The sequence below is a fragment of the Leopardus geoffroyi genome, chromosome A3, assembly GCF_018350155.1.
Source record: "Leopardus geoffroyi isolate Oge1 chromosome A3, O.geoffroyi_Oge1_pat1.0, whole genome shotgun sequence".
NCBI classification, from domain to species: domain Eukaryota; kingdom Metazoa; phylum Chordata; class Mammalia; order Carnivora; family Felidae; genus Leopardus; species Leopardus geoffroyi.
Genome location: NC_059336.1, coordinates 120,218,271 through 120,230,624, shown reverse-complemented (window position 1 = coordinate 120,230,624; position 12,354 = coordinate 120,218,271). Strand labels below are relative to the sequence as shown.

Genomic DNA, 12,354 nt, shown 5'->3' with positions numbered 1-12,354 from the left:
TTTTTTAATGTTTATTTTTTGAGACAGACAGAGACATGTGCTCGCTTCGGCAGCACATATACTAAAAATTGAGACAGACAGAGACAGAGCACTAGGGGGGAGGGGCAGAGAGAGAGGGAGACAGAGTTCCAAGCAACTCCAGGCTCTGAGCTGTCAGCACAGAGCCCAATGTGGGGCTTGAACTCAAGAACTGTGAGATCATGACCTGAGCCGAAGTCAGATGCTTAACTGACTGAGCCACCCAGGCACCCCTCATCAGTTTACTTCTTAAATAGTGAAAACAATATCTTAAATTTTCGCATAACCCCACAAGGTAGACACTATCATTGTCCCCATTTTATATATTTAAAAAGAGAAGATAAAAATCTTGTTCAAGGTCAGGTGAGAGCCAGGACTTAAAGGCAGCCAGTCAGGCTCAAGTCTATGCTGTAGTCAAGAATACCACTTAAATCTGCTCAAAAGAAGCGGTAAGGGGGGCGCCTGGGTGGCTCAGGTCACAATCTCGCAGTTTGTGAGTTCGAGCCCCGTGTCAGACTCTGTGCTGATAGCTGGGAGCCTGGAGCCTGCTTCAGATTCTGTGTCTCCTAATCTCTCTGCCCCTCCCCCGCTCATGCTCTGTCTCTGTCTCTCTCAAAAATAAACATGAAAAAAAAAGAAGAAGCGGTAGTGTCTCAACAAGGCTGTAGGCAAGGACTCTTACCTGGTCGTCTTGAGTTTCCTAGTGGACAACACATTATCAGGTCACTCTGATTTAATCCCTAAATCCTCTATTCCAGTTTACTCCATAGCTTCCTTCTAAGGCTCTTTCCCAAACTTGCTTGATGATAAGAATCACCTGGAATACTTATTGTTAGAGGTGTAACTTCTCAAGATCTCAGGATCCACTGGGTCTGATGTGGTCCCAGAAAATTGTATTTTTAATAACTGACCCACATGATTCTTTTGAATCTTCTCAGCAGTCAAGTTTGGGAGAGAGTGCTCCAGGAGTTTAGCCAATGAAAACAAACACAGTTGATCTTAAGTATCATATATTATATGTTAAGTCACAGTATTATTAAGCAGATGACATTTCTATAGCTGAATTAATCCAAAGCAATCAGTACATACGGCACAAAGTAGTTTTTCTTCAGGAAGAACTTGGGGAGTTGGTTGGAATGTCTTTGTTTTTTTGTTCTTTTTTGGGTGATGACTGTTAGAAAGGATTCTTTAATGGCTGTGCCCTTGAGGGAGTTTCTGCAATACTCTCATTATGGAACAGCTTAAATCAAACAGAAAGTAAGCCATTTTATAGAGTTCTTTTAAGTCCCGCCTGAGAGAATTTTGGAGAAGAGTAAATTAAATAAAGAAGAGAAAGGACTACACAGTTCTAGCTCCTTGTAGGACCCTAAAGGAGACTCTCTGTAAAACTAAGAGAAAGACCCAAGCTTTTCAACTTAAATGTTTATGAATCATATACACACTGATTTAGGAGAATTATCAGGGATTAATTCAGTTCACACAGTCTGATCAAGAAGCAGAAGCGATCTTCAACATTTAAAGAATGCAAATGCAAAATTGTTGAAATTCATGATCATCAAAATATTATTTAATGTTAAAGAAGAGGCTTTCCAAAGTGCCAAATCTGCTTTGACACTATGTTCACTGCTTGTCACAAATGAAGAGTTTCCACCTCAGGCACCACTCACAAGCAGACTCCTTTGGTGCTACATTTACGAGTTAGTGGGGAAAAAAAGAAGAAAAAAAAATCACAAAATAATTTTAAAAGTTAAAGGAGGAGAATTCTGCCCTGTGGAATCTCTGCTTCCCCGGCCAGGCCCCTACCCAACTCTGAGCAGTGACTGAGGCGTAGACCCTACATACCTCTTGGTGGGGGTGGGCACCCCAGAGGACAGGTGGCTCACCATGGTGTCGTTCATGTTGGCCAGAGGACGAGGAGGACTGAAAGGAAAGACATTTACATTATATTAATAATTACCAATAGGACCGGGGAAACAAATGAAAGAGTGATAGGGGCAAAGGAACCAACTATCATTGCTTCTGATAAGCATAGTAGGATTCACAGGGAGGAAGGGTGGAGATGGATAGGTACAGCCCAAGCAAACTCAACAAGAAGGGTTCTTTCACTCAAAGCCAAAGGACCACAGAGCTGCACTGCACCAAGAGGAGCAACTGGTCACACACACACCATGACAGGGATGTAATTTCGCCGGATTTTGTTCCGTAGTTTTAGTGCACAAGAGACTGAGTTCTGCTACTTAATTAGTATCTTTGTATCTTAGGTGTTTCCAGGGTTACGAGGTGTTTGACGTTTGTGGTATATTATGAGGGTCACAATGGCAACTTGCATGTTGTTCCTGATTTGGTTAGAGTTCACTGTCTTCCCTTAGATTTGGGTGGACAGACATGATGATGAGGGCAGTGGAAAGGATTAGGTTTCCTGGGCATACCTGAATCAGGTGACAGCACAGTGCAAGCCTGAGGAGGGGAGTGAGACAAAGCAGGAACAGAAAGAAGGACAATGTGTCAAAAATGGGCCCGTGATGGAAGAAGAGATGGGCAGGAAGGCATCACAGCAGAGTCAAAAAACTGGCAGGTGGGCACAGGGGGAGGGCAGAAAAGAATGATGGAAAAAGCCCATCAAAATAGACCAACATAAACACAGGATCAAGTTGGGAGGTGATGGGGAGACTCTGATGCCAAGAGATGCTATAGCCATAGCACACGTTTGTCATCGGCAAGAAAGGGAAGATCACAGATGAACAAGATGGATTTAGTTTGCATGCTTTTTACCCAAACAGGCTGTTAAGTACTAAATTCTTTTATTAATGCTTTACTAGAATCTTAACAATCAATCCATAGTTTATACTTATCCTCTAATCAGAATGCTTTTTTTTTTTTTTTTTTTAAGTAGGCTCCATGCAGACTGTGGATCCCATTGTGGGGCTTGAACTCACAATCCTGAGATCAAGACCTGAACTGAGATCAAGAGTTGGACACTTAACCAACTGAGCCACCTGGGTACCCCTAGAATGCTTTTTTTTATAACATAATCTAAATTTAAATTTTAAGGTAAGTACATTTGATAACTCGTCTGTAGCACTGGTTTTCTGGACTCAAGATCTAGTGCTCCTTTTTGAGAAAGTCTTAAAAGAATGAATCCAAACTTACCAAAAGGAATCTATGATTTTGCTCTTCTTCCTCCCCACCAAGCTCAGCTACAAAGGGTTACTGTCTTGCATTGGAGCCACATGACTATTGCTAAATATTACTCCTGGGAAATCTCTCACTTCCTTTCCTAAGTTGAAAGAAGTACTTTTCAGAGAAATTTGTCCATCAAAGCCAAAAAGTGAAGCAAAAAAGTCCTTCTTTCATATTTAGGTGCTTGGGAACTAGCTCCTGGTTTCTCCTTATATTTAAGTGCTGAGTTAATTATGTAAAGTGATTTTGTAGAGGTTATACTTAGCAAGTCTTGGTGAATATTAAGGGACCAGAGCCTTTACTGTTTTGCAGGTTTTACAATACACTCAAAAACACAAGGGAAAATTTTCAGGTTAAGCCAAGGACTACCTACCTACCTATCTCTGTATCTATCTATACACTCCTCTTTTTTTTTTTTTTTAACCAATTTTATTTCTGGGTAGGGAAATATTTTATTTATTTATTTATTTTTGAAAGAGAGCGCGAGAGAGAGAGCAAGAGAAAGCACATGGTGGGGCAGAGAGAGAAAGAGAGAGAGGGAGAGAGAGGGAGAGAGAGGGAGAGAGAGGGAGAGAGAGAATCCCAAGCAGGCTCTGTGCTCTCAGTGCAGAGCCCGATATGCGGCTTGATCCCACAAACTGAGATTATGACCTGAGCCAAAGTCAAGAGTTGGACACTCAACCGATGAGCCACATAGGCACCCTGGGAAATATTTTTAATGGTTTTCCATTTAACAGAGAGAATTAATTTATTATTAAAGTAATTAAATTGTTAAAGTAATTTGCAGGGAACAGATTTAGGTCTCTTGACTTTTAAGCCACAGTACTATGTTTATTTATTACACATTCCTCCCTTTATGTGACAAGTTGCAAAGTAAGACATTCAGAACTGAAATATGCTTTTCTAGGCTAGAATTTAATTCCACATTATATATTTCCCCACCTATCTTCCAGGCAGATATCCAATATTGCCTCCCACACTTTCAAGCCTATTAATGCCAAGTAGCTGTGCTGAGTTATAATCAATGAATCAATCAATCAATCATTTTAGGCTAATAATAAAAATGAACAGAGATTAACTTTAGTTCTAATGGACTAAATGTCCAAATGGAACAAGGAGACAATTCCTATGAAAGAAACAAATCCAACATCACAGCTTTTCATCCTTGAGGGCACCAGAAACATTCTGGTCCTGAAAACAGAATGGGCTTTGCTCGTTTAATATATTATTATTAGTGACCCATTTCCCAAATAAGATAAGGACATGTTCATGCTTTCAGAACTAATACAGATACCTAGTATTTTTCAATATTGAAGATACTACTACATTCAATTTCCTTTCTGACATTCTCAGAGGAAAAATGACAATAGAAAAAATTTTTTAAAAAAATTTCTTACACATGGATCCATGTGATAAAATTTCATGATTTGTAGTATTTTGTTTGGTCTGATGCCACAAGACTTGTTAACAATCATCTCTATCTCTTGGCAGATAGCATGCTCAATTATTATCATTCTTTTAATGTTTATTTATTTTGACACAGAGAGAGAGTGCAAATGGGAGGGACAGAGGGAGAGGGAGAGAGAGAGAGAGAATCCCAAACCAGGTTTGATCCCACAAACTGTGAGATCATGACCCGAGCCAAAATCAAGAGTCGATGTTCAACAAACAAAGGGCCCCATGCTCAATTATTATCTTTTAGCACATACATCAAAGCCTCTTCTCTAAACTCAGAACCAGACAGTAATGACTACATTGTAAGTTGGAAGCTAATCTTAACTCCCCCCAAAACTTCATACCCTTTGTGAACTTCTAGCACATTTTCCCAGAGAAATAGGTACTATGTGTTCATAGTCCAAGATGAAAGAGGAATTTGAAAACATAAAGGGAGTCTTTACTTAGGATCTACCACTAGACCCACAATTCACTGTGAAAACCAACAACTCAGATGTGGTCCTAGGAGATGTAATACACCAAGAATGACTTCTGGCTTAAAAATTTTTTTCATATGTCCAGTAGGACACAGCTGAAAAAAATGCTTCCAGGTGTGAAGTAGACATTAACAGTACCAGTTTCAGAAACTTACAAGGCAGAATTGACACAACTCATCAGATTAGCTTTGTTGGTCTTCTTTAACGTGCAAAACCATGTTGAATACCTTGAACATGTCACCAGATGTATATCTTCCTTTGATGAAGATCTCAACAAGGCATCCTTAGACACTAATGAGTTCCTTGATACCCAAATGACCACCAACCATCTCTTCGTACAAATTTGGGAGGTTCCTTCTTTGTTCATAAGACATGCCAATTTTTTGAGGAGATAGATGGATGATACAGACAGAAGGCAATCTGCTAGGCAGAAGCAGTCGATACAAAAGAAGACATGGAGAGAATTTTTAAAATCTTAATCAAAAAGAAAGAAGCATTCTTCCTGGGTACCTACTCACAAAAGATAAGTAAGGCTATCTTCATCCCAATAACCTAACTACATATTGATGAAGACAGGTATGTAAACAGATCATCATAATGCAAAGTAGTGAAAGCAGCTAAAATTGAGGAGTCAAAGAAGAGCAGTTACTCTTGGAGGAAAGGAGGGGCAATGGGAGTGAGGCTGAAGTAACACTGAGGAGTTTCTCAGATACAGAAAAAAGTTAAGGGTACCCTGGATGGATGAAATGGTATGGGAAAAGGCACAGAAGCCCAAAAGTACATGGCATATTTGGGTTTAACTTATTTGGCTGGACTCAAAGGCACTTGAAGGGGAATAGCTGAAAATGCCTCTGGAAAAGTAGATTAGGGCCAGGATGTGAATGAAGCCTGTTCTACCACAAGCTAAGAAGTTTGGAATTTATACCAATGGCATTGGGGGAAACATGGAAAGCTTTTAAGCCAAAGGATGATGTACCCACAGATGGGCTTTGAAAAGGTGACCCAAAAAGGTGAATAAATCACTGACTTTAATCAAGGGTATGCACAGAAATCATCTGAGAAGCTTTGAAAATAAGATATGCAAGCTCTACCCTCAATTTAACGAACCTGAATCTTGAGGAGAAAGAGGAGTTTTTTCTTTAAAAAAGTCATTATTTATTTATTTATTTATTTATTTATTTATTTATTTATTTATTTTATGAGAGAGAACACAAGCAGTAGAGGGGCAGAGAGAGAGAGAGAGAGAGAGAGAGAATCTGAAGCAGACTCCAGGCTCTGAGCTGTCAACACAAAGCCCGACACGGGGCTTAAATCCACGAACCATGAGATCATGACCTGAGCCAAAGCCAGACACTTAACCGACTGAGTCACCCAGGCACCCTAAGGACTTTTTTCCTAATGCATACCCCCCTTAAAAATCATTTATGGACTTTCAAGTTAAGATGGAGGGGTAGCATGGAGACCCTCAGCTTGTCTCATCCCTGAAATGCAGCTAGATCAGCACCAAACCATTTTACACACCTAGGAAATTAATCTGAGGATTAACACAACAATCTGCATAACTTGAGCCAAAGAACTTGGCAGGTACCCAGTGCGGAGAGGTGAACTGGGGGAGAGAAAAGCCGTGGAGCATAGGGAGCTGTTTTTGCAGACATAGGACAGAGAAAGGGGGAGAGTATGGTGTATTGGGAGAGTGCAAGAAAAACACTCCCTCGAAAGTAGCTGGAGAGAAAGAGAGAGAGAGAGTAAAAACACCTGCAGGTGACTGAACAAGAAATCTGTTCCCCAAAACCACGGACAGGAAGAAAGGAGTGCTTTTCAATAGCATCAGGATTCTAAAAACAGTGGAGCACGGAGTCTGAAGTTCCGGAGTTCAGTCCTGGTGGTGCTCTGGTGGGGAACCAGGGCAAATCCCCAGGAGCAGGCAGTGGGCTCTGTCACATGGGTGCCATGCGGGAAGAAGCGGTTCCCCTGCATGGAGTGCATTTGGTAGAGGTCATATGGCCTCCCACAGGCAAAGGTCCTAGTGGACCCCATAGAGCAGCCACATTTGCTGGTATTGGGACAAAGATGCCAGAGTGTGATGAAACCTCATGCTAGCTGTGTGTTGTGATTTGCCATAATCTCTGAACTTCTGCTGCTGTCAGACTGCAGGAACATTTTCTGGGCAAGCTGGCACCCGGCCATTGCTCAGCAAGACCCTCCCCCAGAGAGTTGGCGAGGGTCCAAGCCACAGGGGTCTCTGAAGTGTGGGGTTTTGAAACACAATCCCATCTGAGATAAAACTCATTCTATGAAGCCAGCATTACCTTGATTCCAAAACCAGACAAAGACCCCACTATAAAGGAGAACTACAGACCAATTTCCTTGATGAACATAGATGCAAAGATTCTCAAGATACTAGCAAGAGTTATTAAAAGAATCAAGAGAATTAGAAGAACTATTCACCATGATCAAGTGGGATTTATTCCTGGGATGCAGGGCTGGTTCAATATCCTCAAATCAATCAATGTGATACATCACATTAATGAAAGAAAGGATAATAACCATATGATCCTCTCAATAGATGCAGAGAAAGCATTTGACAAAATACAGCATCCTTTCTCAATTAAAAACCCTCAAGAAAGTAGGAATAGAAGGATCACACCTCAAGATCATAAAAAACGAAAGACCCATTGCTAATATCATCCTCAATGGGGAAAAACAGAGCTTTCCTCCTAAGGTCAGGAACATGACAAGGATGTCCACTCTCACCACTGTTATTCAACATAGTGTTGGAAGTCCTAGCCTCAGCCATCAGACAACACAAAGAAATAAAAGTCATCAAAATCAGCAAGGAGGAAGCCAAACTTACACTCTTCACAGATGACATGATACTCTATGTGGAAAACCCAAAAGACTCCACCAAAAAACTCCTAGAACTCATCCATGAATTCAGCAAAGTCGCAGGAAATAAAATCAATGCACAGAAATTGGTTGCATTTCTATACACCAATAATGAAGCAGCAGAAAGAGAAATCAAGGAATTGATTCCACTTATAATTGCACCAAAAATCATAACATACCTAGGAATAAACCTAACAAAAGAGGTGAAAAATCTATACACTGAAAACTATAGAAAGAAATTGAAGAAGACACAAAAAAATGGAAAAACATTCCATGCTCATGGGTTGGAAAACAAGTATTATTAAAATGTTGCTACTACCCAAAGGAATCTACATACTCACTGCAATCCCTATCAAAATAACACCAGCATTCTTCACAGAGACAGAACCAACAATCCTAACATTTGTATGGGACCAGAAAAGACCCCGAATAGCCAAAGCAACCCTGAAAAAGAAAACCAAAGCTAGAGGCATCACAATTCCAGACTTCAAGCTGTATTACAAAGCTGTAATCATCAAGACAGCATGGTAGTGGCACAAAAACAGACACTTAGATCAATGGAACAGAATAGAGAACCCAGAAATGGATCCACAAACGTATGGCCAACTAATTTTTGACAAAGCAGGAAAAGAATATCCAATGGAAAAAAGACAATCTCTTCAGCAAATGGTGTTCGGAATACTGGACAGCTCCATGCAGAGGAATGAATCTGGACCGCTTTCTTACACCACGCACAAAAATAAACTCAAAATGGATGAAAGACCTGGGGCACCTGGGTGGCTCAGTCGGTTGGGAGGCCGACTTCGGCTCAGGTCATGATGTCGCAGTCTGTGAGTTCGAGCCCCGCGTTGGGCTCCTTGCTGACTGCTTGGAGCCTGGAGCCTGCTTCAAATTCTGTGTCTCCCTCTCTCTCTGCCCCTTCCCCATTCGCACTCTGTCTCTCTCTGTCTTTCAAAAATGAATAAATGTTAAAAAAATTTTTTTTTAAACGGATGAAAGACCTAAATGTAAGACAGGAAGCCATCAAAGTCCTAGAGGAGAAAACAGGCAACAACCTCTTTGACCTTGGCTGCAGCAACTTCTTACTTGACATGTCTCCAGAGGCAAGAGAAACAAAAGCAAAAATGAACTATTGGGACCTCATCAAGATAAAATGCACAGTGAAGGAAACAATTAGCAAAACTAAAAGGCAACTGATGGAATGGGAGAGGATATTTGCAAATGACATATCAGATAAAGGGTTAGTATCCAAAATTTATAAAGAACATATCAAAATCAACACCCAAAAAACAAATAATCCAGTGAAGAAATGGGCAAAAGACAAGAACACTTTTCCAAAGACATCCAGATGGCCAACAGACACATGAAAAGATGCTCAACATCACTCATCATCAGGGAAATACAAATCAAAACCACAATGAGATACCACCTCACACCTGTCAGAATGGCTAACATTAACAACTCAGACAACAACAGATGTTGGCGAGGATGTGGAGAAAGAGGAACCCTTTTGCATTGCTGGTGGGAATGCAAACTGGTGCAGCCACTCTAGAAAACATAATGGAAGTTTCTCAAAAAAATTAAAATTAGAACTACTCTACGACCCAGCAATTGAACTACCATGTATTTATCCAAAGGATACAAAAATGCTGATTTGAAGGGGCACAAGCACCCCAATGTTTATAGCAGTGCTACTGACAATAGCCAAAGTATGGAAAGAGCTCAAATGCCCGTCGACTGATAAATGGATAAAGAAGATGTGGTATATATAAACAATGGAATATTATTTGGCGATCAAAAATGAAATCTTGCCATTTACAACAACATGGATGGAACTAGAGTGTATTATGCTAAGCGAAATAAATCAGAGAAAGACAAATATCATGACTTCATTCATACGTGGAACTTAGGAAACAAAATAAATGAACATAGGGGAAGGGAAAGAAAAATAAGATAAAGAAAGGGAAACAAACCATAAGAGACCCTTAGATACAGAGAACAAACTGAGGGTGCTGGTGGGGTGCTGGATGGGGGGATGAGCTAAATGGGTGATAGGCATTAAAGACAGCACTTGTTGGGATGAGCAGGGTGTGTTATATGTAAGTGACGAATGAATAAATTCTACTCTTCAAATCATTATTACACTATATATTAAGGACCTTGGATTTAAATAAAATTTAAAAATTAAAAAATAAAGTACAATGTTTATGAAGATTTTCTAAATGTTCATTTATTTGAGAGACAGAGAGAGAGCATGTATGCACGCAAGCTAGGGGAGGGGCAGAGAGAGGAGAATCTTAAGCAGGCTCCCACTGTCAGCATAAGCCCCACCAACACAGACAGGTTGAGATCAGGACCTGAGCCGACATAAGAGTAGGATGCTTAACCGACTGAGCAATCCAGGCGCCCCTATGAAGACTTTCTAAATGCTTACCACATAAGAGGTAAAAAAGGGCATGATAACTACGGTAATACTAACAATTATTGAATGTTTGATGTATACCTATCAGACACTGTGTGTAGAGCTGTAAATATATTATTTTATCTTCACAGTAACACTGTAAATAGAATTATATATACACACAGCATGTTCTCAGCTAAATAATAAAAGTAAACAAAGTAACTGAAGGAAATATGTCAAAATGTTAAGAGAAGTCGAATTATGGCTAGTTTTTTCCTTCTATTTATACTTTCCTGTACTTCCCCAAATTCTCCGGTTTAATTTTTCCTGATTTCCAGAGAAAAAGATGCTTAATGTTAAAAAAATTATAAAGCAGAAAAAAAAGACAAAAAAAAAAAAAGAAGCTATAACATCGAGTCAAATTGTCTAAAGTGAGCCTATACTATTTTTTGTTATCATAAAGAAAGTAAATTGAAGGAAGATGTTTAACTGAGGGACTGCGAGTAGACAAAAGACCTTTAAATGATTTGAGTAGATGCAAAATTGTACATCCCCTCAGCACCCTCACCACCACAATCCCCCAAAAGAAAGTTAATAAAACATATTAGATCAGGGCACATTATCTCCTCTACCAGACTGTGAGAAATTTGTGTGATTTTTTTTTTTTAATCACTGTATTTCAAGTACCTGGCAGAGTATGAGTCATGGAGCAGGCTTCTGGGAAATATTTGTTGGTCACAAGTTAGCACCATGATGCAGAATACAGAGGAGTGCAGTGTATAAGAAGTAATCTTTCTGTTAAATTCAGGTTTGGTGAAACTATTCTTGGAGAATGAAATAATGACATTATTAGCTGTTATACTGGGTAAGTATATAGGTATTGCTTGCAGCCACAGCAAGTTTTCATCTGTGACTGTGTCATGGAATCAGCAGAATGGGGTGTCTTAAATAACAACAACAGCAACACTTGTTGAGTGCCTAATATGTGTCACACTCAGTTCAAACATTTCCCAAGGGTTCACTCACTTAAACCTTACAGCCTTCGATGAGACAGATACTATTACTAACGCTATTTTACAGATGGAGACACTAAGGCACACTGAGGTCACAGCCAAATCCTGGCAGAAGGAGGATCTGAACCAAGGCGGTACTGCTCTTGTGTCTATTCTTAACCATGGTGTAGTGTCTCTACTACCTTTGATTATTGCACTTTCAGAAAAGCTTACTTAAGACTGTTTAGTCTATAAATTATAAACAAAAGCATGGTGTTAGATCAAAGTTCTTAAAAAGCTGTTTCTATAGGAAGGTAAAACAATATACACCTGGAGTAGTTTTGGGGTGCTCTACTCTTTCCCCTATCACATCCTTAAAGCTCTGTATCATGAATGCCTATCTGAACTCAAACCATCTGGCTGCAGAGCTCTCATCTTTCACCACCTCTAGGCTGCCCCAAGGAAAACTGGGTAAGTTAGATCCTTCAAAACAGATCCTTCAAAACAGATCCTAATTTATTAAGATGAATTTAAAATCTAATCTTAATTTCAAAGGTGTTATGGATTCCTCATCTCAGTCTAACAAAATACATAGGTTTAATGAGCAAATTATCTATTCTATCAGCCAGACGACTGATTAAAAAAGAGAGAGAGATTTTAAGACTGGGCTCAGGACCAACACTGCGTGTAATTACTTGTTTTGGTTTTCTAAGTTGACCTAGATCCAGAGGTAAATACTTTTTGGGTGGAACTCTCTAACCAAGGATGTGAAAGTATAATGTTGTTGTTTAAGCAAAACTGCTACTTAAAAATTATGTGTGAATGAAGAGACACAAGAACAAAGCCAACTGAAGCCTGAGAGAACACTGAGGTCCTGGGCACCTGTAAGTGCTGTCACTTCTGTAGGTCCTTTGACAGAACCTATTCTGTAGGAAGTCATCCAGAC

At 39.8% G+C, this 12,354-nt stretch overlaps 1 protein-coding gene across 28 annotated transcripts in view; it reads right to left on the bottom strand.

Moving 5' to 3' along the window:
- The window catches only part of DTNB (dystrobrevin beta), a 242,724-nt gene that overhangs the window by 76,249 nt on the left and 154,121 nt on the right, over positions 1-12,354 (bottom strand). For all 28 annotated transcript variants that reach the window (XR_006703731.1, XR_006703732.1, XR_006703733.1 and 25 more), the window contains one exon: positions 1,861-1,938. Coding sequence is in view for 21 of the 28 variants with exons in the window: in XM_045447519.1 (XP_045303475.1) it covers positions 1,861-1,938 (78 nt within the window). In the remaining 7 variants the exon portion in view is untranslated. The remainder of the gene's footprint in view (positions 1-1,860; positions 1,939-12,354) is intronic.